This window comes from Tachyglossus aculeatus, chromosome 4 (genome assembly GCF_015852505.1).
Source record: "Tachyglossus aculeatus isolate mTacAcu1 chromosome 4, mTacAcu1.pri, whole genome shotgun sequence".
Lineage (NCBI taxonomy): Eukaryota > Metazoa > Chordata > Mammalia > Monotremata > Tachyglossidae > Tachyglossus > Tachyglossus aculeatus.
The window spans coordinates 100,055,353-100,081,572 of NC_052069.1; the positions used below are offsets into that span (position 1 = coordinate 100,055,353).

The 26,220-nt window shown below is 46.6% G+C and overlaps 1 protein-coding gene across 1 annotated transcript; it reads right to left on the minus strand.

Moving 5' to 3' along the window:
* Nucleotides 1–1,711: 1,711 nt before the first annotated feature.
* ZBTB43 (zinc finger and BTB domain containing 43) lies at nt 1,712–26,220 on the minus strand. The gene is made up of 3 exons (XM_038745907.1): nt 26,153–26,220; nt 10,571–10,651; nt 1,712–3,217 (listed from the first exon to the last, which is right to left on the minus strand). Exon 3 carries the CDS (start codon nt 3,192–3,194, stop codon nt 1,791–1,793), a length of 1,404 nt encoding a protein of 467 aa, XP_038601835.1. The 5' UTR covers nt 3,195–3,217; nt 10,571–10,651; nt 26,153–26,220; the 3' UTR covers nt 1,712–1,790.

A 26,220-nucleotide genomic window follows, 5' to 3' on the forward strand; every position in this document is an offset into this window, starting at 1 on the left:
ACTGGAACTCCTTGGGGCCAGCCATTTGAGGCTGTCCATTGCCAGCAATGGGGCCCGCATTTGGGAAAATCCAATTTTTCCACTCAAAATTTCACCAAGAGTCCAAGGAACCAAAGTCACCCTATTCTTTTTCTGAAGATGCTGTTTCCACTGAAAATTGAGAAGGAACAGCCAAGTCAAAAGGAAAGTTACTATATACTAGTAGCACCCTGCCCTTCCCCCAGCTATCAACCCCGGTGTCCCAGACGGCTTTAGGGCTTCCTGAGAGTGCTCTCTGATGGATTCCCAGCTGTCTTGCTCAGCCAATGGAGCAAGAAAGAGGACTCGGGAGTGGCTGCTTCCCTCCTGTTCTCTACACACGTCCAGTGGGTTAGGACAGTAGCCCCTCTAATGTAAATACATGATTCTGAGTGTGATTTTTTTAAGGAACAAAAAAAGAACCAATCCTAAAACCCAGCTCAGTCAGCCCTGCTCTTACTTCCAGGCAGCCTCAAGTCTTCTGCCAGCTAACTTGCTTCCCTCCCCTCTTAGGCAGTCCTCGGGCTGAAGCCAGGTGGCTGGTTTTGAGTGACAAAGGCAAAAAGCTGTCCACCCAGCCTGTGAACTCCCTTCTCGGCTCCTCCCGACACCCATCTTCCTTTCCTCGATGGCTGCGGCCCTCCCTTCTCCACCTGCCAAGCATGGCCTTGTCTGTGGTGCCACTCCACAGCCGGGAACACACCCGACCCATAGCCCTTCCTCCAACATTCGTTCCTAATGCCAAACACTGGACAGAGGGCTTAGCCTGATGCCGCCACTCTCGGTAAACTGGAACTCCGCTCCCGATTTTTGTTCCCATTTGCCCGCTGCTGGGGTGGGCACTGTTCCATTTCCTTAAGTGGCGACGGGGCTGCCTCACCGCCCCTGGGCAGCGGGGTGCCCACTCAAGGCCAGAATCATGCCACAGACAAGGACCTAAACTGTGGGCTAAGTACTGTTCCCACCGACGAGTTTAACGCACCAGTCTCTGAGAGCTAGGGCCACACCAACTGAATTCAGATTGCCTAGAAATTTTAAAACAAAACTTCGGTACTAAAATACAAATCTCTGTCATCGTGTATTGTAGTTACGATCTCATGCAAGTTGAAGCTTGTACCATAAATTACAGTTTCATCTCGCGTTCGAATGTTACTTATGCTGTGTCTTTTCTTTGCAGTTTTTGTTCAAATGCCCTTTAGAGAGATCCCACCTGAACCAAAAGCTCAAACCCATCTCTCGTGTGTCACCCTTATTTCTTTCGGCTTTCGCAGAGCAGGTAGTTATCAAAACCAAAACTCCACTGATTACCCAAAGCTTTAGTGGTAAAAGCAAAAATGACTTTAAAATTTGACCACGTTATCGACGACTCGACGTCGTTGCTCTTTAAAATGAATCGACGGTCTCAGTCCAGTTCCAAGCGCAGGTGGCTACAGTAAAAGAACAAAATGAAACAAAACAATAAACCCCAGTGGAATCCAACTGGCCTTTCAAGTTTGCAATTTTCGAGGCAGGCGGCAGAAACCGAGCTCCCGTCTCGCTTTAGAGGCGATCCCTTTGGCCGAGTCTGAAGCATCCTGGTTTTAAGAAATTAAATTTAAAAAAATCTGGCCTACTTACATCCAAGCTATCAGAAATATCCTCCATTTGAGCTAGTCTCACAATAGCAAGTACCACACATCATCTGTGCACAAGATTTGCATAATTATAATGGTTTATTTTTGTGCACACCACAAAAAAAAAAAAAAGAAAGAAAATTTCCCCAGGTCCTATTTTTAGTTAACATCAGTAGTATTCTGCTCGGCTTTTGCAGCCTCATACGACTTGGTACAAGAAGTCACGTGCCGATGAAAACTGTCCCTCCACATAAATCTCTTCCCACAGATGTTACACTCATAGGGCTTTATGCCTGTGTGGATTTTCATGTGGCCGACGAGGTGATGTTTCATTTTGAATTTCTTACCACAGACTCCGCAGCCGTAAGGCCGGAGGCCGAGGTGCATGCTCATATGCCGATCCCTCTGACTCTTGTGGGTGAAACTCTTCCCACACTGACACGGGTACAGTTTGTCAGCGGAAGAGAACCCCACGTGGGAAGATTCCTCTTTAATCCCCGGCACCATCTCGATGGCGTCCCCGTAGCCCGCCGCTACGCTCGCCTCCTGCCTGGGCCCACTCAGGCTCCCGTCGGCCCTCTCCCCGGAAAACTCCTCCATGGACGACCCGTAGAAATCGACCTGCTCGTCATAGTTACCGTCGTCGGCCTGCTCGTCGAACTCGGCCTCCGCTTTCTTGTCGCCGACGTGAAAGTCCTCGTCGGCGCCCGAGGACGGCATCGCGTGGTCCGTCTGCATGGTGTTGACCGACTCGGAGACCTGGTGCTCGTCAAAGGCGGCGTGCACGTCCACGCCTTCGCAGTCCTGCTCGAACCGTTCCGGCTTCACGTGGATCCAGCGCTTGTGAGACATGATGCTGGGCTTGCTGTAGATGGGGCGGGTGTAGTGGTACTCCGTCCCGTCGCTGGCCCCCTCCTCCCCATCCTGGCTCGCCATCTCCGTGCTCAGACGGTCGTGCTCGGTGGAGGAGTTGCTGGGGAGATACTCGTGCTCGGTTAACTGGGAGGACAGCTCGTCTTTGGAGTTTTCTTCTTCATTCTCCCCGTCCCGCAGGTCTTGGGCTTTCTGGAAATCGGGCTGCCCGCCCGAGCCCAGCTCAAAGTTTTCCACGAGGCCGCTGTAACTGCTGCTGCTCGGGGACTGGTGGTCATTGCCGTGGTTGAGCTTTTGGCAGAGGACGGTGGGGTTCCCTTCTAAAACCTCAGTGCATTTGTCCACCACGTGCCACATCTGGAGGAAGCTGGCCGCCGTCAGGTAACTGACGATTTCCAGGGCAGGCATCACCAGCCGCCCCGTGTAAGAAGAGAGGAGGATGTTCTCAAAGACTCGCGGGTTCATCACGTCGGGCAGGACGATCCTCCGGCTGTTCTTCAGGAGAACCTGGTCACAGAAGTAAGGCGAACTGGCTGCCAGCACGGCTTTGTGAGCCCTGAAGAGGTGGCCCTGGACAACGATGGACACATCACATAACTGCCCTTGCTGGCGCTGCTGGTTTAGTTTCTGCAAGATGGTACTAGAAAAATCGGGAAACTCCACTCGAAAAGAGCTGGTTCCAGACTCCATTTCATTACAGATCTAGAGCAGGGCTGCAAGAGAAAAGAAAATTACTTCCAATTCCAAGTTAATGAAACAGCCCCACCACCCATTTCTCATATTTTCACCTAAACACGAGACACCCCTTTTGAGCCGCTAAGGATCTTCATTACGTCCTGCAGAAAACAAGATGCTTCCGGCACCAACCGCACAGGAGGCTTTTTTCCTCTCTTTCCCAATCCTGACCAACAGGTATTTCATTTCATTGACCCTCCCAGAGAGCCGGTTGCACGTGGGCATGGAAAAGGGGTTTGACAGACAGACCTGAGACTAAATTGTACACTTTCGGTTAAAAACGCAGCAGGCTGGACATGGTTCAGGACCAAATCCCCACGGAGGTAGACTGGAAACTGCAAGACTTTCTAGGGGTCCTCCCCTCTAAGCGGCCTTGGTGACTGGCTTCTCGTTTCCCAATTACCAAGTGCCCTGTTGGTGGAGCAAAAGACACTTGCCCTCGTTGCCCCATTACAACCAAGATTAGCCCAGGTGCCTGCCTGTACACTGTAAAAATACAAACACAAAATGACATCAATTTTAATAGTAAGCTGTTGATGGTCAAACGAGCGACTCATGGAGATAAAAAAATTTAAACAACAACTAAAAATGTTTTCACTTTGAAGCCGACAAAGTCAGTGTTCTCCTTGCTTAAGTTGGAAATGAACAAAACCAATATTCCCAAAGGATCTTCTAGAAGGCCAATTTGAGTAAAAGCAAATCCTCTGCTTTATGCCTAGGTGAAAACCCGAGTGTTTTCTTTATTAATCTTTCCCATTGGGTGACTTCTTAGTCAGATGCTGAGACAGCAGAATAGCCACTCCACATCTTAATTTGATGTGTTACTACTGAGTCTTTAAAATTGATGCAAGGACTATACTTTAACCTGCCTATTAAATATATTTTATCCGTGTGAGTTTAGAATGACTGCATTATTTACTAATCATCCTGGGCTTCATAAAAAAAGTTTGATTGCATTATTTATCAACTGCGTCCATGAGTAAACTCAAATCCTCTCCCCCACCCCACCCCCGCCTACACCATGAATCAGAAGCGTTTAGAAGATAAGGAAAAAACACAGATACACCGATTCACCCAGTTCTCCTACAAGGTGAAGGTTGTGTTCTTGCTAAACTTCTAATTAAGGAAAACTCCTCCTGTAGTAATCGATCAATCGTATTTATTGAGCAATTACTGTGTGCAGAGCACTGAACAAAGCACTTGGGAGAGTACAGTATAACAGAGTTGGTAGACAAGTTACCTGCCCACAACGAGCTTCAGGGGTAGACAGACAATATAAATTACAGATATGTACATAAGAGCTGTGAAGCTGAAGAAGAAGTGAATAAAGGGAGCAAATCAGGGTGATACAGAAGGAAGTAGAAGAGGAAATGAGGGCTTGGTTAGAGAAGGCCTCTGGGTGGAGAAACGCTTTTAATAAGGTTTGAAGGTGAGGAGAGTGACTGTCTATCGGATTTGAAGGGAGGGTGTTCCAGGCCAGAAGCAGGATGTGGTTGAGAGGTTGTGGGGAGACAGATGAGACCAAGGTACAGTGCGCAGGGATGACAATAGAGGAGCAAAGTGTGCAGGATGGGTTGCAGTAAGAAAGCAATGAAGCAAGGTAGGAGCGGGCAAGGTGACTGAGTGCTTTGAAACTGATGTTACAGAGTTTCTGTTTGATGAGGAGGAGGATGAGCAACCACTGGAGATTCCTGAAGAGTGGGGAAACATGGACTGAACTCTTTTGTAGAAAAATGACCTGGGAAACAGCCTGATGTTTGGGCTGGAGTATTCACCCATTCCAACATCATCATCATCATCATCATCAATCGTATTTATTGAGCGCTTACCGTGTGCAGAGCACTGTACTAAGCGCTTGGGAAGTACAAGTTGGCAACATATAGAGACAGTCCCTACCCAACAGTGGGTTCACAGTCTAAAAGGGGGAGACAGAGAACAAAACCAAACATACTAACAAAATAAAATAAATAGAATAGATAGGTACAAGTAAAATAGAGTAATAAATATGTCCAAACATATATACATATATACAGGTGCGGTGGGGAAGGGAAGGAGGTAAGATGGGGGGGATGGAGAGGGGGACGAGGGGGAGAGGAAGGAAGGAGCTCAGTCTGGGAAAGCCTCTTGGAGGAGGTGAGCTCTCAGTAGGGTCTTGAAGGGAGGAAGAGAGCTAGCTTGGCGGATGGGCAGAGGGAGGGCATTCCAGGCCCGGAGGAGGACGTGGGCCGGGGGTCGATGGCGGGACAGGTGAGAAAGAGGTACGGTGAGGAGATTAGCGGCAGAGGAGCGGAGGGTGCGGGGTGGGCTGTAGAAGGAGAGAAGGGAGGTGAGGTAGGAGGGGGCGAGGTGATGGACAGCCTTGAAGCCCAGGGTGAGGAGTTTCTGCCTGATCACATACATGCACCCAAGCAGGATTAGAACCCAGGACCTCTGACTCCAAGTCCAAGCTCTTTCCATTAGGCCATGCTGCCTCTAACAGACCCACACAGTCAGGTGAATGCTTCCTGACTCCCCAACAACGTTCGAGCCAAAAAACCTAGTGAAAACACACGCAACGGCAGAAATGAGCTCACATCCCTCATCTTATATTCACAAGAAAATTAAACAAAAATGGAGGAAAGGCAAAATGTCCAACTATTTAATTTAATGGGGTGGGGGAGCGGTTTATGAAACCACAATGAGTAGAATGGCAAAGAGATTCCGATTCAAAGCTTTTCCCAAAATGAGGCCAGACCTCACCTTTGTGAACTTTTGCCTGGCAGAGAGCCAGACCTTCAGAAAGGGAGTTTTCATTATCGATGGTGGGTTACCTTCCTCCTTCACATTGCCAAGGTGATCCAAGTCGGGTTAAAGATCACAGGGCATTTCATCAAGAGGTTTAACTTTTTTTCTTTTTCTAATTGGGCATAAGAGTGAAATGAATACAATCCAGGCAGGAGGTGGGCAGAAATGGCTTCTTCCCGACTGTCCTGCCTTCCATCAGTTGCTACTGACTAAGGCCAACCCCTGCTGGTTCAGTCCTGAGCCCCTCCTAACACCACTCATGCCATATCGGGGAGTGAGGCTCTTCCTCAAGGGCTCACGGAACATGATACACGGGAATGAACTTGCTAAGGAAACACTGCCCCACTTCAGAGCGCTGAAAGGTTCTCACTGATTGATTTTAAAAGGAAACCACACAAATATTCCTTACTTACTTTGGAACCCGCAGCGGGATTGAAAGTTCAATCCCTAAAAGGTAGCGCTCTCTGGGATTTACATACACTGGAGATCAAATCACGAAACTCTGTTGGGCGCCCTTGGAGATCTACTTACACACAAAAAAATCTAAAGGTTCACCAAAAATCCCGACCAGCCCACTCGTACTTTGACGTTTATAACCATGAGCCCTAGTAGAGAAGCAGCACGGCTCAGTGGAAAGAGCATGGGCTTTGGAGTCAGAGGTCATGGGTTCGAATCCCGACTCCGCCACATGTCTGCTGTGTGATCTTGGGCAAGTCACTTAACTTCTCTGGGCCTCAGTTACCTCATCTGTAAAATGGGGATTAAGACTGTGAGCCCCACGTGGGACAACCTGATCACCCTGTATCCTCCCCAGCGCACAGAACAGTGCTTAGCACATAGTAAGCGCTTAATAAATGCCAATTATTATTATTATTACTAGTCTAGTAATAGTCTCTAGTGACTAAAGAAACACAAGCATGTTGGTGGAATCATGGCAAAGCAGCGTGGCCTAATGGAAAGAGCATGGGCCTCTGAGAGTCAGAGGACCTGGGTTCTAATTCCAGCTCTGCCATTTATCTGCTGTGTGACCTTGGGAAAGTCACAGCGTTGCTGAGCTTCAACTCCCTCATCTGCAAAACGGGAACTGTATGGGACTGTGAGCCCCAAGTGGGACATGGACCGTATCTAACCTGTTGATTAGCTTGTATCTACCATAGCACTTAGTACAGTGCCTGGCACATAGTAAGCACTCAAGAAAAAAAACAGGTAATAATAATAATTAATAATTATGGTATTTGTTAAGCGCTTAGTACGTGCCGAGCACTGTTCTAAGCGCTGGGGTAGATATATGGTAATCAGATTGTACCACGTGGGGCTCACAGTCTTAATCCCCATTTTACAGATGAGGTAACTGAGGCACAGAGAAGTTAAGTGACTTCCCCAAAGTCACACAGCTGACAAGTGGAGGAACTGGGATTAGAACCCACGACCTCTGACTCCCAAGCCTGGGCTCTTCCCACTAAGTCACGCTGCTTTGCCTCCTGAATTCAAATTGGAAATACTGGGATGACTAGGCAGGTGATCCTCCAAGGCGCCTTTCCAATGGCAATCTCTCACCTAATCTACAATTCTGCATCTCCTCTTGCCTGCAGGGCATTTTCAGTCTGGAAGCCCAGGCAGCACCTCAAATCGAACATACCCCTCCTCCTAACTTTCCCACTCCTGTTAACATCACCATCATTCATTCACTCATTGAATCGTATTTATCGAGCACTTACTGTGTGCAGAGCACTGTACTAAGCGCCTGAGAAGTACAAGTTGGCAACGTATAGAGACGGTCCCTCCCCAACAACGGGATCCTCCTCCCTGCCCTAGAAGTCCGCAGCCTTGGGGCCTTCCTCAACTCTGTTCTGTCTTTCAGCTATCACGTTTGATAAACTGTTATATCTTGTTGGTTCTTCCTTGACGACATTTCCTGGATCTGCCCAAACAGCTCCCACTCTAGTTCAAACATTTGCATTTACGCTACTGAGTCAGCCTCATCGCCAGTCTCCCTGACTGCAGCCTCTCTCCACTTCAGCTCGGACTCTTTTCTGATTGATCAATCAATCACGTATTTACTGAGAACACTGTACGAAGCGCTTGGGAGAGTACAATACAACACATCCCGATCGTAACAGGCTTACGGTCTAGAAAGGAGAGACAGCCCTTAATATGAATACATAATTTCTAATCCTGCCTCCACCAATTGTCAGCTGTGTGCCTTTGGGCACGTCACTTAACTTCTCTGTGCCTCAGTTACCTCATCTGTAAAATGGGGATTAAGACTGTGAGCCCCCCATGGGACAGCCTGATCACCTTGTAACTGCCCCTGTGCTTAGAACAGTGCTTTGCACATAGTAAGCGCTTAATAAATGCCATTATTATTAATAATAATATATAATTTAAGAATAAATACATAAGTACTGTGGAGTTGGGAGTGAGGGGAATATCAAGTGTCCAAAGGTCACAGGTCGAAGTGCGTAGATGACGCAGAAGGGAGAGCAAGCCAGGGAAAAGCGGGCTTAATCGGGGAAGGCCCCTTGGAGGAAATGTGACCTCAATAATGTTTTGAAGGTGGAGATGCCTGCATTATCTTTTGGAAATATCGTTTGTCTTCCCAATCAATCAATCAATCATATTTACTGTTTACTGTGTGCAGAGCACTTGTACCAAGTGCTTAAGAAAGTAAAATATAACAGAGTTGGTAGACATGCCCCCTGCCCACAGTGAGCTTATAGTCTCCACTCCACCCAAACCGCCAGTAGCTACCCCTCTACCGCCATCCACATTTAGCCAAAATTTCTCTCAGGTGGCTTCAATGCTCTCCATTTTCTATCCCGGCTCTCTTCACCACTTCTTCCCACATTCATCTTCTGACCGCAGCCTGCTCTGTGTTTTTGCACCTCCAACACCTGGCTCAGGTTGTTCCCCGACGGAACTCCCCTCCTGCTCCCAAATCTGTCAGAAAACAGCTCTCTTTGTCTTTAACAGCCCTTCTAAAAAAATCACACCTTCAGAAAATCTGCCTAATTCACCACACCCACGTCACATCAAGCTGTCCAAACACCTATGTACATTTAACTATTTATCCAAGTAGTTCTCCCTGACATATCTGTACCACTATCTTTCAGAACTTTCAATCAGTCAATCACGAGTATTTACTGAGAACTTACTGTGTGAAGAGCACTGTACTAAGCACTTGGGAAAGTGCAGTACAACAGAGTTAGTAGACATGTTCCCCTTCCACAGTGAGCTTACAGTCTAGAGGGGGAGACACACATTAATATAAATAATTCAATGATATTATGTACAAAAGATATAAGTGCTGTGGTGTTGAGGGTGGGACGAATATCAAATGTCCAAAGGTCACAGATCCAGGTCCATTGACGATGTAGGAGGGAGAGGGAGCAGGGAAAAAGAGGGTTTAATCAGGGAAGGCCTCTTGGAGGAGATCATCATCATCAATCGCATTTATTGAGCGCTTACTGTGTGCACAGCACTGTACTAAGCGCTTGGGAAGTACAAATTGGCAACATATAGAGACAGTCCCTACCCAACAGTGGGCTCACAGTCTAAAAGATGTGTGATCTTAATATGACTTTGAAGGTGGGGACAGTGATGGTCTGGTGTATAAAGTGGAGGAAAGAGTTCCAGGCTAGAGGGGGGATGTGGAAAGGGGTCCTTCCTTCTGCTCCCACTTTTTGTCTGTCTCCCCAGTTAGATTGTAAATAATTCCACAAGGGCAGGGAAGCTGTTTCTTGCTTCTGGTGCATACTCCCAAGTGTTTAGTACAGTGCTTGTCACTCAATAAATACCACTGAGTGACTGAGTAGCACAGTGGATTAGAATTTGTGTTGAACTACCGGCTGAGAACAATAGATCCACCAACTAATTTGTTTTTTTAACCCCAGTTGGTGCATTTGCATGGTTGCTTTAGAATTCATTCATTCATATTTATTGAGCACTTACTGTGTACAGAGCACTGTACTAAACGCTTGGAGAGTACAATTCAGCAACAGAAACAATCCCTACCTAACAATGGGCTCACAGTCTAGAAGGGGGGAAATCATCATTTCGAATCACCATTTGCCCCCAAAATTAAATATCCCAAATCCTTTCCAACAGAAACAATCCCTACCTAACAATGGGCTCACAGTCTAGAAGGGGGGAAATCATCATTTGGAATCACCATTTGCCCCCAAAATTAAATATCCCAAATCCTTTCCATAGACAATTTTGCAAAAATTGGTGTCAGGGAGGAACAACATGACAAAACCTACAGGCTAATATGAGAAAATGAATACTTCTATAAGTGCGAATGGGGAAGAAAAAACTTCAGAAAATCCAAAGTGTCTTCATCTAACATGCATTCGTCTTTATTTCAATCCAAAGTGGAGGTGATGAGCCTTAGTCATTTTGTCAAATGAGACAAACAATGGGATGAAGAAACTGCAGACAGTGTTGGTCATGAATGAAGAATGGGGATTACATTTGGTTTCATTAAAAGAAAGCTGGGAGACTTTCATTATGAAACTGGTTATACTATTAGCATCTTTAAAACTCACCCAATGCGAAGTCGTATCCCTGGGACAAAGTTCCTTGTAACATGTTCGCCCAACCTTTTTCCAAGAATTACACAGCCAGCTCTGAAATGTTAAATAAAAAAACACAAAGTTTTTACATATACATAACATACATAGAAAATAATGATGGCATTTGTTAAGCGCTTACTATGTGCAAAGCACTGTTCTAAGTGCTGGGGAGGATGCAAGGTGATCAGGTTGTCCCACGTGGGGCTCACAGTCTCAATCCCCATTTTCCAGCTGAGGTAACTGAGGCACAGAGAAGTGAAGTGACTTGCTCGAAGTCACACAGCTGACAACTGGCAGAGCCGAGATTAGAAACCATGACCTCTGACTCCCAAGCCCGGGCTCTTTCCACTGAGTTATGCTGCTTTACGCATTTATATAGACCTACATATACGCATAGACAGATATACTGAAAAAATATCAATAAGCAGCCAAACAAGCCTCTGTTCATTTCTGTCAAGATATTTTGGCGAAAATTAAATTACCTCTGAAAAGTACCTTTAAGTGCTAGATCTCATCAGACTATTTTATACTTTTCCCCATTCACTGGATTTTCTTGTAAAATCCTTCCTCCACCGATGTTCAAGCTTTCTCTCCTTGATGCATTTTAGTTGGTCTAAAGTTAGTATGTAATTTTGGTACTACTGTTTTGACCAAAAATTGAAAGCAGCATGGCCTAGTGGAAAGAGCACAGAGGACCTGGGTTCAAATCCCAGTTCTGCCAATTGCTTTCTGTGTGGCCATGGACAAGTCACTTAACCGCTCTGTGCCTCAGCTTCTTCAACTGTAAAATGGGGATTAAATCCTATTCCCTATTACTTGAACTGTGAGCCCCAGGTGGGACAGTGACTGTGTCCACCCTGATAAACTTGTAACCCCAGAGCTTAGAACAGTGCTTGACACACAGTAAGCACTTAACATATACCATAAAAAACTATTAGAAATGTTTACCATATTTAGGAAAACTGGGCTCTAAACTGCTGCTTATACTGGTCTTTCTAAGAGCTGAGTGGACATAACTAGGAGCAAAATTTGACCTATTTTACCCCTTAACAGGCATGGACTACATATTTTAATAATAATAATGGCATTTGTTAAGCGCTTACTATATGCAAAGCAATGTTCTAAGCGCTAGGGGGGCTACAAGGTAATCACAAGTCACTTAACCGCTCTGTACCTCAGTTTCCTCAACTGTAAAATGGGGATTAAACCCTATTCCCTATTACTTGGACTGTGAGCCCCGCTAACTTAGGTTGCCCTGCGTGGGGCTCCCAGTGTCAATCCCCATTTTACAGATGAGGCACAGAGAAATTAAGTGACTTGCCCAAAGTCACACAGCAGACAAGTGGGGGAGTCGGGATTAGAACCCATGACCTCTGACTCCCAAACCCACGCTCATTCCACCGAGCCACGCTGCATGCTTCTACCTAAATGCACGATCTAGAATAAAAGAATTTCAAAGAGTGAGTAAATTTTACCTCTATAAAAGGTAAAAGCCAACAAGAAATACAACATATTCTTCATACAAAAAGGATTTAGTTGTTCCGGCGAGTAGACTCATTAAATGATCATCATCTTTACGGTTGAGAAAAATAATCTAGACGTTTGTTAAGTGCCTACTAAGTGCCAAGCGCTGCACTAAACACTGGGGCAGATACACAATAACCACGGCCTGTCCCACATGGGGCTCGGGGTTTAAGTAGGAGGGGGAACAGGTATTGAATCCCCATCTTACAGATGAGGCAACTGAGGCACCAAGCGGTTAAGTGACTTGTCCACAGTCACACACAGGAGGCAAGTGGCAGAGTTGGGATGAGAACCCCCATCCTCTGGCTCCCAAGCCCGTGCTCTTCCCACTGGGCTACGCTGTACAGAACAAGTGAGCAGTGTTATGGTGTCCACGAACACCGCCGCTCTAATCGGCATTGTTGAAAATCGAAAATCCAGATGATCAGGAGGATGAAGAAGCTTCTATGAGTGGACAGCCAAAAAGATTAGGACTTTTCAGCCTGGAAAGAGGAAAGCCGTGAAGTTTACAAAAGATGCAGAAAGGATGCATGCGGAAATGCCAATTATTATTATTATTATTTAACTTCTCTGGGCCTCAGTTACCTCATCTGGAAAATGGGGATTAAGACTGTGAGCCCCATGTGGGACAACCTGACCACCCTGTATCATCCCCAGCGCTTAGAACAGTGCTTTGCACATAGTAAGCGCTTAACAAATGCCAATTATTATTATTATTATTATTATTATTATTATTATTATAGTATTCTCTCAATCCCAAAGTACTAGGGCAGAGAAGGCCCTCATTAAAGCTTAACAATGCCAGGCTCCAAACAAACGAATTGAAACACTTCTTCACCCAACAAATGCAATAGGATGTGTAATTTGTAACCACGGGAACTTGGTCCAGGTTGCAAGACATCACAAGGTGCCAGACAGGCTGAATAAATTCATAGAGGAGATAAAGGATTAGAAAGTTACATAGGAAGAGGAAAAGCTACAGCTCTTAGATCCCTAACCAGATAACCAACAGTCCTGTTCCTACAAATGTTCTGTTGCCACAATCAGACAATAAATATTGGACCCACCCAGTAATGGTGTTTCTGATATTATGTCCCACTCACAAAGTCTATAACGCACGAGAGATAAAGATGGGATTTGTCATTATTTTTAAGACATACAATCATTATCTAAAAAGTGATGTTGTACGCGCATGGAAGGCACCATACATAAGCACTACTTAAAATGAAAGAGGAGGAAAAGGCAAGTTTGAGAAGGGACAAAGATCAATAAATATTGAGGCAATTGCCTCATGTATTTAAGGCTTCCTGGAATGCCCCAACGTATTTTGAGATCTTGATATCCTGGGAGTCAGAGATCGTGGGTTCTAATCCCGGCTCCGCCACTTTGCTACGTGACCCTGGGCAAGGCACTTCACTTCTCTGTGCCTCAGTTACCTTATCTGTAAAATGGGGATTGAGCCCGATGTGGGACAGGGACTGTGTCCAACCTGAGCAGCCTGTATCCACCCCAGCGCTTAGTACAGTTACTGGCCCATAGTAAGCACTTAATAAATATCACAATAATCATAATCATTATTATTATTTTACTATTATCCTGTTCCCAAAAGGGACAGGCTTCGGTGAAGATAGCCCCTGTGGGAACGTTTTCCGGTTTTGCCCCTCTTGCTCAGCTGGTAGCTACACCTACCACACATACAAGCAGAGACTCACTCAGACACACAATCACGCACACTGACTCATACACACATGTACACTGACTCACTTGGATACCCTCCACCCCAATCACAAACAAACACACACACACAAACACACACACATGCCAAAATAAACCTTCTCAGCATAGAGCAGTACACAGATGTGGCAGGAAAGAGTTGGTGAAACTCCAGCCTGTCGGAGCGGTTGTCCCAGAAGCTGGCTGCCCAGTCTCTCCTCCCTTCCCAGCTCCCTGTTGGGAATTCTGGCCAGCCTGAGGCAGAAGAGGGGGCAGCACCTGGCTGTGGAATCACTGACCTTCTCCTGGCGCCCGGGGGGACTGTCCAGGGAAGTATGAACTATCTGTGACTGAATGTGCTTCCCTTGTGTCCCCGTCCCTTGCTCTAACACACACCTCTTGGTTCTCAGATGTAGGGCATGGGGTCTTGTTAGTGAACACTGGCACTCGTCATAAATCTGGGTGTTAGTGTGGTGACAAAAATACCTTTGCAAACAGAAAAATAATTTCTCCTTAATGGGGGAAAGAGCCACGTCATAAGGGAAATCTCAAATGCCTTACTGAATTCCAAATGACTGGAGAAATATGAGCTATAAACAGAATATTGTTTGGCTTTATCAATAAAGTCTCAGAGTTTTGAGGAGGTGTCTGAAGGCACTTGTGTTACATGCCACATTTTTCTGCATTTGAATTTGGAGGAAACCCATTTCATTGGTCTGAATTTTAACTCTTTAGTGACACCAGTTCCAGAGCCTGTGTGCAACTCTGACTGTGAGTCCTACGTGGGCTCTATTAAACCTTTCCCTTTCCAGTAAAACTTCCTGAGAAAAATCTGATGCACATGGAGATCACCAAATTAGCACCATAAACATGGAAATAAATGCCTGCCATTAGGAAGAGTACAGTCTGGCCCCCGATACAGATTAACACAGTACATGGGCAGGATCCACACACCCACACTCTGTTAATCCACAGAAGAGTCCACCTGGAAATTCATGCAACTGAGGGATGAACAGTTTCCTCAAATTAATACACATGGATCTCTCTTTTGTTAAGCATTATTTGTTACTAGTCATGGCACCATGACACCACTGGAGCACAGCTATAATTCAGATGATTAGAAGTTCGCAGTGGGCAGGGAATGTGTCTACCACATTTAGAGAAGCAGCTTGGCTCAGTGGAAAGAACACGGGCTTGGGAGTCAGAGGTCATGGGTTCAAATCCCGGCTCCGCCAATTGTCAGCTGTGTGACTTTGGGCAAGTCACTTAACTTCTCTGGGCCTCAGTGACCTCATCTGTAAAATGGGGATTAAGACTGTGAGCCCCCTGGGGGACAACCTGATCACCTTGTAACCCCCCAGCGCTTAGAACAGTGCTTTGCACATAGTAAGCGCTTAATAAATGCCATTATTATTATTACCAACTCTTACATTGTCTTCTCCCAAGTAATTAGTACAGCGCTCTGCACACAGTAACCACTCAGTAAATATGACTAACTAGAAAAAACTAATCACTTTGATGCTTCGGAGTTCCAAACAGATCGTTACTACCAGAAATTATGATACTGCCTTCTTAGATTGTGAGCCCCCAGAGGAACAGGGCCCAGGTCTAATCCCCACCTGGGTCGCCTCTCCCGGGGCTTGGAACTACTATTACTACTAAGGGGCCAACTGGCAGTCTTTCATTAAAGTTACCCTTTTTCACCAGCAATCTTTCTGAAAAGTCTTCCCTAGAGATACTTAGCAGTGGTGGATTGCCAGTAACTGAATGCTACAGAAATACAGGTGTCAATCCGTTGCTACAATTCCTGGCTAGCGGCTCTTATCTTACTGCAAGTACTAGGATCCAGACTCTATTACTACTCCTAAGGGGCCAATCGTCAGTTTTTCATTAGAGTTACCCCTTTTCACCAGCAACCTTCCTGAAAAGTCTTCTCCCGTACATACTTAGCACTGGTGGTCACCACTAACTGAATGATAGGGAAATACAGCTGTCAATCCGTGGCTACAGTTTCTGGCAAGCAGTTCGTATCTTCTTGCAAGTACTAGGACCCGAGCACTACTACTATTTGTGGTGAGCCCACAACAAGCTGCCTTATTAGTGACTGTGATTCCGTGAACAACAACCATAGCAGCAACAACAAGGAAGAGACTGGTGAAGGCACTGATGGGCTCTACCTGAGGCAGGTGATTGCTGCGCTCGTTTTGAGCGGCAAGGGGGGCATGCAGAGAAGCAGCACATGCAGAAGTAGCGAGAGAAGGAGCAGCGGCATGTAGGAAGGCAAGAGAACAGTAGAAGTAAGGTACACAGAGGCACACACAGAGAAGGCAGCACCGAAGCAGAAAGCAGCAGCATTGGCAGAATGGGCTCCTTTGACCACCGATTGGTATTGGACAACTGGCGGAGTGAGTGTGTGGATGTCACTCCCTTGCACATCGGTAAAACTAAGTAAAAACCTTCCACAGTAACCTTGGCGATCAGAGATCATCGTCAACATCATCAATCGTATTTATTGAGCGCTTACTGTGTGCAGGGCACTGTACTAAGCGCTTGGGAAGTACAAGTTGGCAACATATAGAGACAGTCCCTACCCAATAGTGGGCTCACAGTCTAAAAGGGGGAGACAGAGAACAAAACCAAACGTACTAACAAAATAAAATAAATAGAATAGATATGTAAATAGATATGATTTGACTTCTACTACATGTCACCGAGGCTCCCCCGGTCCGGGAAGGTCCTGGTTGGTAGGAGCTGGCGGGGGCTCCCAACACTATTAAGGGGCCAATCAGCAGTTTTTCATTAAAGCTACCCTTTATCAATCAATCCATCGTATTTATTGAGCGCTTACTGTGTGCAGAGCACTGTACTAAGCGCTTGGGAAGTCCAAGTTGGCAACATACAGAGACAGTCCCTACCCAACAGTGGGCTCACAGTCTAAAAGGGGGTGACAGAGAACAAAACCAAACATCAGCAACCTTCCTGAAAAGTTTTTCCCTGTAGATACTTAGCACTGGTGGTCACCAGTTACTGAATGACACAGAAATCCAGGTGTCAATCCGTTGCAACAATTTCTGGCTAGCAGTTTGCATCTTATTCCAAATACTAGAACCCGGGCCCTATTACTTTGAGAAGCAGCGTGGCTTAGGGGAAAGAGCATGGGCTTGGGAGTCAGAGGTCATGGGTTCTAATCCCGGCTCCACCACTTATCGGCTGTGTGATTTTGGGCAGGTCACTTCACTTCTCTGTGCCTCAGTTACCTCACCTGTACAATGGGGATTATGACTGTGAGCCCCACATGGGACAACCTGATAACCCTGTATCTACTCCAGCGTTCAAAACAGTACATAATAAGCACTTAAATACCATTATTATTATTATTACTACTACTAAGGGTCCAATTGGGTTGGCAGTTTTTCATGTAGCTACCCTTTATCAGAGGCAACCTTCCTGATGAGTTTTCCCTGTAGACAGCACTGGTGGTCACCAGTTACTGAATGATATGCTCTGCACCCAGTAAGCGCTCAATAAATACGACTGAATGAATAAATATGGAAATCCAGGTGTCAACTTGTCACTACAATTTCTGGTGAGCAGTTCTTCTCTTATTGCCCGTACTAGAATCCAGGCACTATTGCTATTAAGGGGCCAATCGGCAGTTTCCTTTATCACTGGCAACCTTCCTCAAAAGTCTTCCCCTGTAGATACTTAGCACCGGTGGTCACCGGGTACTGAATGATATGGAAAAACAGGTGTCAATCCGTTGCTACAATTTCTGGCCAGCAATTCATACCTTACTGCAAGTACTAGAACCCGGGCCCTATTACTGCTAAGGAGCCAATTGGCAGTTTTTCATGAAAGCGACCCTTTATCGTCAGCAATCTTCCTGAGAAGTTTTTCGCTGTAGATACTTAGCACTGGTGATCACCAGTTACTGAATAGTGCAGAAACATGGGTGTCAATCCAAGTTAGCACTGGTGATCACCAGATACTGAATGATACAGAAATCCAGGTGTCAATCCGTTGCAACAATTTCTGGCTAGCAGTTTGCATCTTATTCCAAATACTAGAACCCGGGCCCTATTACTTTGAGAAGCAGCGTGGCTTAGGGGAAAGAGCATGGGCTTGGGAGTCAGAGGTCATGGGTTCTAATCCCGGCTCCACCACTTATCGGCTGTGTGACTTTGGGCAGGTCACTTCACTTCTCTGTGCCTCAGTTACCTCATCTGTAAAATGGGGATTATGACTGTGAGCCCCACATGGGACAACCTGATAACCCTGTATCTACCCCAGCGTTTACAACAATACATAATAAGCACTTAAATACCATTATTATTATTATTACTACTACTAAGGGTCCAATTGGGTCGGCAGTTTTTCATGTAGCTACCCTTTATCAGCGGCAACCTTCCTGATGAGTTTTCCCTGTAGACAGCACTGGTGGTCACCAGTTACTGAATGATATGCTCTGCACCCAGTAAGCGCTCAATAAATACGACTGAATGAATAAATATGGAAATCCAGGTGTCAACTTGTCACTACAATTTCTGGTGAGCAGTTCTTCTCTTATTGCCCGTACTAGAACACAGGCACTATTGCTACTAAGGGGCCAATCGGCAGTTTCCTTTATCACCGGCAACCTTCCTCAAAAGTCTTCCCCTGTAGATACTTAGCACCGGTGGTCACCGGGTACTGAATGATATGGAAAAACAGGTGTCAATCCGTTGCTACAATTTCTGGCCAGCAATTCATACCTTACTGCAAGTACTAGAACCCGGGCCCTATTACTGCTAAGGGGCCAATTGGCAGTTTTTCATGAAAAACAGGTTTTTTAGACTGTGAGCCCACTGTTGGGTGGGGACTGTATATGTTGCCAACTTGTACTTCCCAAGCGCTTAGTACAGTGCTCTGCACACAGTAAGCGCTCAATACGATTGATTGATTGAAAGCGACCCTTTATCGTCAGCAACCTTCCTGAGAAGTCTTTCCCTGTAGATACTTAGCACTGGTGATCACCATCATCATCATCATCATCATCAATCGTATTTATTGAGCAATCGTATTCACCAGTTACTGAACGGTGCAGAAATACGGGTGTCAATCCGAGTTAGCACCGGCGATCACCAGATACTGAATGATACAGAAATCCAGGTGTCAATCCGTTGCTACAATTTCTGGCTGGTAATTCGTATCTTTTTCTAAGCACTAGAACCCAGGCCCTATTACTACTAAGGGGCCAATCGGCAGTTTTTCATTAAAGCAACCCTTTATCACCAGCAACTTTCCCGATAAGTTTTCCCTGTAGATCCTTATCATTGGTGGTCCCAGGTACTGATTGATATGGAAATCCGTCGCTACGGATTTTTGGCAAGCAGTTCATACTCTACTGCAAGTACCGGAACCCGGGCCCTATTACTACTAAGGGGCCAATCGGCGGTTTTTCATGAAAGCGACCCTTTTTCACCAGCAAACTTCCCGAGAAGTTCTCCCTGTGGATACGCAGCCCCGGTGGTTGCCAGTTACGGAATGCCACGGAAATCCAGGTGCCAATCCGTGGCGACGGTTTCTGGCCAGTAGTTCTCCTCTCTTACTGCAAGCGCTCGGGCAGGGGGTCAGTTTCCTTCTCTCCCCCATCCCAGCTCCGGAGCAGCCCCATTCCCGGGCCCGTTTTCCAGTCGGTGCCCCGCCAAGGCCGGAAAGCAGCAGCACAGCTTAGTGGAAAGAGCGCGGGTTTGGGAGTTAGAGGTCATGGGTTCTAATCCCAGCTCCGTGACTTTGGGCAAGTCGCTTAACTTCTCTGGGCCTCGGTGACCTCACCTGTAAAATGGGGATGAAGACTGTGAGCCCCATGTAGGACAACCTGATTCCCTTGTATCTGAGACGCAGCATAGCTCGGTGGAAAGAGCCCGGGCTTGGGTGTCAGAGGTCGTGAGTTCTAATCCTGGCTCTGCCACTTAGCTGTGTGTCTTTAGGCAAGTCCCTTTACTTCTCTGGGCCTCAGTTCCCTCATCTGGAAAATGGGGATTAAGACTATGAGCCCCATGTGGAACAACCTGATGACCTTGTATCATTATTATTATCCTAGCGCTTAGAAGGGTGTTTGGCACACTGTAGGCGCTTAACAAATACAATTATTATTATTAGCTCAGCGTTTATAAGTGTTTGGCACATAGTAAGCACATAACAAATACCATTATTCATTCATTCATTCAATCGTACTTATTGAGCGCTTACTGTATGCTGATCACTGTACCAAGCGCTTGGGAAGTACATGTCGGCAACATATAGAGACTGTCCCTACTCAACAACAGGTTCACAGTCTTATCACCCCAGCACTTAGCACACAGTAAGCACTTAGCGTGGCTCAGTGGAAAGAGTATGGGTTTTGGAGTCGGAGGTCATGGGTTCAAATCCCTGCTCCGCCACTTGTCAGCTGTGTGACTTTGGGCAAGTCACTTCACTTCTCTAGGCCTCAGTTCCCTCATCTGTAAAACGGGGATGAAGCCTATGCGCCCCCCTTGGGACAACCTTATCACCTTGTAACCTCCCCAGCGCATAGAACGGTGCGTTGCACATAGTAAGTGCTTAACAAATGCCATCATTAATATCAAATACCATTATTATTATTATTACCCCAGCACTTAGCACATAGAAGCAGCATGACTCGGTGGAAAAAGCACGGGCTTTGGAGTCTGAGGTCATGGGTTCAAATCCCATCTCCACCAATTGTCAGCTGTGTGACTTTGGGCAAGTCACTTAACAACTCTGGGCCTCAGTTACTTCATCTGTAAAATGGGGATTAAGACTATGAGCCCTCAGTGGGACAACCTGATTGCCTTGTAACCTCCCCAGCATGTAGAACAGTGCTCTGTACATAGTAAGCACTTAATAAATGCCATCATTATTACTTAACAAATACCATTATTACCCCAGCACTTGGCACACAGTAAGTGCTTCAAATACCATTATCATTATTACATCAGCACTTAGCACATAGTACGCGCTTACCAAATGCCATTATTATTACCCCAGCACTTAGCACATAGGAAGCTCTTAACAGATACCATTATTGTTATTACCTCCGCACTTATTAGATTGCTTGGCGCACAGTAAGCGCTTAACGAATCCCATCATCATCACCCCATCATCATCATCCCTTCAAAGCCCTACTGAGAGCTCACCTCCTCCAGGAGGCCTTCCCAGACTGAGCCGCCTCCTTCCTCTCGCCCTCCTCCCCCTCCCCATTCCCCCCGCCTTACCTCCTTCCCCTCCCCACAGCACCTGCATATAAGTATATATGTTTGTACGTCTTTATTAATCTATTTATTTTATTTGTACGTATTTATTCTATTTATTTTACTTTGTTAACATGTTTTGTTTTGTTGTCTGTCTCCCCATTCTAGACTGTGAGCCCGCTGTTGGGTAGGGACCGTCTCCATACGTTGCCAACTTGTACTTGCACTTAGTCCAGTGCTCCGCACACAGTCGGTGCTCAATAAATACGATTGAATGAATGAATGAATCCCACGCCTCTGCTCCATCCCCTGCCCCATCCCACACTCAATAAATACGGTTGAATGAATGAATGAATCACCATCATTACTATTATTATAGTATAGAGAAGCAGCGTGGCTCAGTGGAAAGGGCATGGGCTTTGGAGTCAGAGGTCATGTGTTCGAATCCCGCTCCGCCACGTCTGCTGTGTGACCTTGGGCAAGTCACTTAACTTCTCTGAGCCTCAGTTCCCTCCTCTGTAAAATGGGGATTAAGACTGTGAGCTCCACGTGGGACAACTTGATCAATCAATCAATCATATTCATTGAGTGCTTACTGTGTGCAGAGCACTGTACTAAGCGCTTGGGAAGTACAAGTTGGCAACATCTAGAGACGGTCCCTACCCAACAGCGGGCTCACAGTCTAGAAGGGGTCCGTCCCAACCGTCCAACTTGATCATCTGTATTCCCCCGAGCATTTAGAACAGTACTGAAGCAGTGTGGCCTAGTGGATAGAGCACTGGCCTGGGAATCAGGTCATGGGTTCTAATCCCGGCTCTGCCGGTTGTCTGCTGTGTGACCTTTGGCAAGTCACAACTTCTCTGTGCCTCAGTTCCCTCATCTATAAAAGGAGGATTAAGACTGTGAGCCCTATAAGGGAGCAGGACTGTGTCAACCCGACAACCTTGTATCCACCCCAGCGCTCAGAACAGTGCCTGGCACATAGTAAGTGCTTGACAAATACCATAATTATCTTCTGGACTGTGAGCCCACTGTTGGGTAGGGACTGTCTCTATATGTTGCCAACTTGTACTTCCCAAGCGCTTAGTACAGTGCTCTGCACACAGTAAGCGCTCAATAAATACGATTGATTGATTGCTCTGCACATAGCAAGGGCTTAACAAATGCCATCATCATTATTATTATTATTCATTCATCCCAATCGTCTTGATCGAGCGCTGTGTGCGGAGCACTGGACTAAGCGGTTGGGACGGACTCTTTCTAGACTGTGAGCCCGCTGTTGGGTAGGGACCGTCTCTATATGGCGCCAACTTGGACTTCCCAAGCGCTTAGTACAGTGCTCTGCACACTTAAGTGCTCAATCAATACGATTGAATGAATACAATTGAATGAATGAATGAGACTGTGAGCCCGCTGTTGCCAGGGACCGTCTCTATACATTGCCGACTTGTCCTTCCCAAGTGCTTAGTCCAGTGCTCTGCACACAGTAAGCGCTCAATAAATACGATTGATTGATTGATTGACAAGTTGGCACCAGATAGAGGCAATGGAATTGGCTGATGGAACTGGAGTGTTTACCGGGTAACTAGGACTAGGTGTCCGGGATGGAACGATACAGTCGAGTTGATCGAAGTGTTCCCTGCCCACAAGGAGCTCATAGTTTAGACAGTCCGCATGACCTAGTGGAAGGAGCCTAGGTTAGGGAGGCAACGCCCAAGGTCACTCTTGTCTGCTGTGTGACCTTAGGCAAGTCACTTCTCTGCCTCAGTTGCCTCATCTTGTAAAGTGGGGGTGGGGACTGTGAGCCCCACATGGGACGATTATGACACCCGTCTACATGTTTTGTTTTGTTGTCTGTCTCCCGCTTCTAGACTGTAAGCCCGTTGTCGGGTAGGGACCGTCTCTATATGTTGCCGACTTGTCCTTCCCAAGCGCTTAGTACAGTGCCCTGCACACAGTAAGCACTCAAGAAATACGATTGAATGAATGACAGCCTGCGTCCAACCTGATTTGCTTGTATCCACCGTAGTGCTTGGCTCACAGTAAGCTCTTAATATTTATTACTCTATTTATTTTATTCATACATATTTATTCTATTTCTTTTATTTTGTTAATATGTTTTGTTTTGTTCTCTGCCTCCCCCTTCTAGACTGTGAGCCCGCTGTTGGGTAGGGACCGTCTCTGTTGCCAACTTGTACTTCCCAATCAATCAATCAATCAATTGTACTTATTGAGCACTTACTGTGTGCAGAGCACTGTACTAAGCGCTTGGGAAGTACAAGCTGGCAACATATACAGACAGTCCCTACCCAACAGTGGGCTCACAGTCTAGAAAGCGCTTAGTCCAGTGCTCTGCACACAGTAAGCACTCCAGAAATACGATTGAATGAATGACAGCGTGTGTCCAACCTGATATGCTTGTATCCATCGTAGTGCTTGGTTCATAGTAAGCTCTTAAGATTTATTACTCTATTTATTTTATTTGTACATATTTATTCTATTTCTTTTATTTTGTTAATATGTTTTGTTTTGTTCTCTGCCTCCCCCTTCTAGGCTGTGAGCCCGCTGTTGGGTAGGGACCGTCTCGTCCCCCTCGTCCCCCTCTCCATCCCCCCCATCTTACCTCCTTCCCTTCCCCACAGCACCTGTATATATGTATATATGTCTGTACATACTTATTACTCTATTTATCTTACTTGTACATATCTATTCTATTTTATTTTGTTAGTATGTTTGGTTTTGTTCTCTGTCTCCCCCTTCTAGACTGTGAGCCCGCTATTGGGTAGGGACCATCTCTATCTGTTGCCAACTTGTATTTCCCAAGCGCTTAGTCCAGTGCTCTGCACACAGTAAGTGCTCAATAAATATGATTGATTGATTGACTGATTGACCGTCTCTATATGTTGCCAACTTGTCCTTCCCAAGCGTAGTCCAGTGCTCTGCACACAGTAAGCACTCAATCAATATGATTGATTGATTGACCGTCTATGTTGCCAACTTGTCCTTCCCAAGCACTTAGTACAGTGCTCTGCACACAGTAAGCGCTCAATAAATACGATTGATTGATTGATTGACCGTCTCTATATGCTGCCAACTTGTCCTTTCCAAGCGCTTCTCCAAGCCAAGTGCTTGGAGAAGCTGTGTGGCTCACTGGAAAGATCCCGGGCATTGGAGCCAGAGGTCATGGGTTCAAATCCCAGCTCTGCCAATTGTCAGCTGGGTGACTTTGGGCAAGTCACTTCACTTCTCTGGGCCTCAGTTCCCTCATCTGTAAAATGAGGATGAATCAATCGTGTTTACTAAGCACTTACTGTGTGCAGAGCACTGTACTAAGCGCTTGGGAAGGACAAGTCGGCAACACATAGAGACAGCCCTACCCAACAGCGGGCTCACAGTCTAGAAGGGGGAGACAGAGAACACAACCAAACACACTAACAAAATAAGATAAATAGAATACATAGGTACAAGTAAGATAAATAAATAGAGAGAGTAATAAATATGTACAAACATATATACAGGTGCTGTGGGGAAGGGAAGGAGGTAAGATGGGGGGGATGGAGAGGGGGACGAGGGGGAGGGATGAAGACCGTGAGCCCCCCGTGGGACAACCTGATCACCTTGTAAACTCCCCAGCGCTTAGAACAGTGCTTTGCATCATCAATCATCATCAATCGTATTTACTGAGCGCTTACTGTGTGCAGAGCACTGGACTAAGCGCTTGGGAAGTACCAGTTGGCAACACATAGAGACAGTCCCTACCCAACTGCGGGCTCACAGTCTAAAAGGGGGAGACAGAGAACACAACCAAACATAATAACAAAATAAAATAAATAGAATAGATATGTACAAGTAAAATAGATAGAGTAATAAATATGTACAAACATATATACAGGTGCTGTGGGGAAGGGAAGGAGGTAAGATGGGGGGGATGGAGAGGGGGAGAGATGAAGACTGTGAGCCCCCCGTGGGACAACCTGATCACCTTGTAAACTCCCCAGCGCTTAGAACAGTGCTTTGCATCATCAATCGTATTGATTGAGCGCTGACTGTGTGCAGAGCACTGGACTAAGCGCTTGGGAAGTACAAGTCGGCAACACAGAGAGACGGTCCCAACCCAACAGCGGGCTCACAGTCTAGAAGGGGGAGACAGAGAACAAAACCAAACATACTAACAAAATAAAATAAATAGAATAGATAGGTCCAAGTAAAATAAGTAAATAGAGTAATAAATATGTACAAACATATATACAGGTGCTGTGGGGAAGGGAAGGAGGTAAGATGGGGGGATGGAGAGGGGGGCGAGGGGGAGAAATGAAGACCGTGAGCCCCCCGTGGGACAACCTGATCACCTTGTAAACTCCCCAGCGCTTAGAACAGTGCTTTGCATCATCAATCATCGTCAATCGTATTTATTGAGCGCTGACTGTGTGCACAGCACTGGACTAAGCGCTTGGGAAGTACAAGTTGGCAACATATAGAGACAGTCCCTACCCAACAGCGGGCTCACAGTCTAAAAGGGGGAGACAGAGAACACAACCAAACACACTAACAAAATAAAATAAATAGAATAGATAGGTACAAGATAAATAGAGTAATAAATATGTACAAACATATATACAGGTGCTGTGGGGAAGGGAAGGAGGTAAGATGGGGGGGGTGGATGAAGACTGTGAGCCCCCCGTGGGACAACCTGATCACCTTGTAACCTCCCCAGCGCTTAGCACAGTGCTTTGCACATAGTAAGTGCTTAATAAATGCTAGTATTATTATTATTATTATTATTAGCCCAGTGCTGTGCACACAGTAAGCGCTCAATCCATAGGATGGAATGACTAGAGGCCGGCTGGTGAGGGGGCCCTGGGGGTCCGGCCCTGCCCCCCTCCCTCCGGCGGCGGCGGCGGCGGGCGTCTGCAGAGGCGGCCGGCGGCCGAGGGGGGGCGCTGCGGCGCGCGGGGCGCCCGCCCCAACCGCCCAATCCGGAGGCCGGCGCGCGCCGGCGCGCCTGCGCGCGGGCCTCCCCGGGGGCTCCGGGGCCTCAGCCGGGCTCTCCCTCCGGACCGGACCGGACCGGGCCGGGCGGCCTCACCTGGTGGCGCCGTGCTCACATCGCTCCTTCCCGCGGCGCCCGCTGCCCCTGCCCCGCGCCGACCCGGA

What these genes read in the sequence shown, in the direction of transcription:
- ZBTB43 (XM_038745907.1), bottom strand. Translation starts at nt 3,194, where the DNA reads ATGGAGTCTGGAACCAGCTCTTTTCGAGTGGAGTTTCCCGATTTTTCT.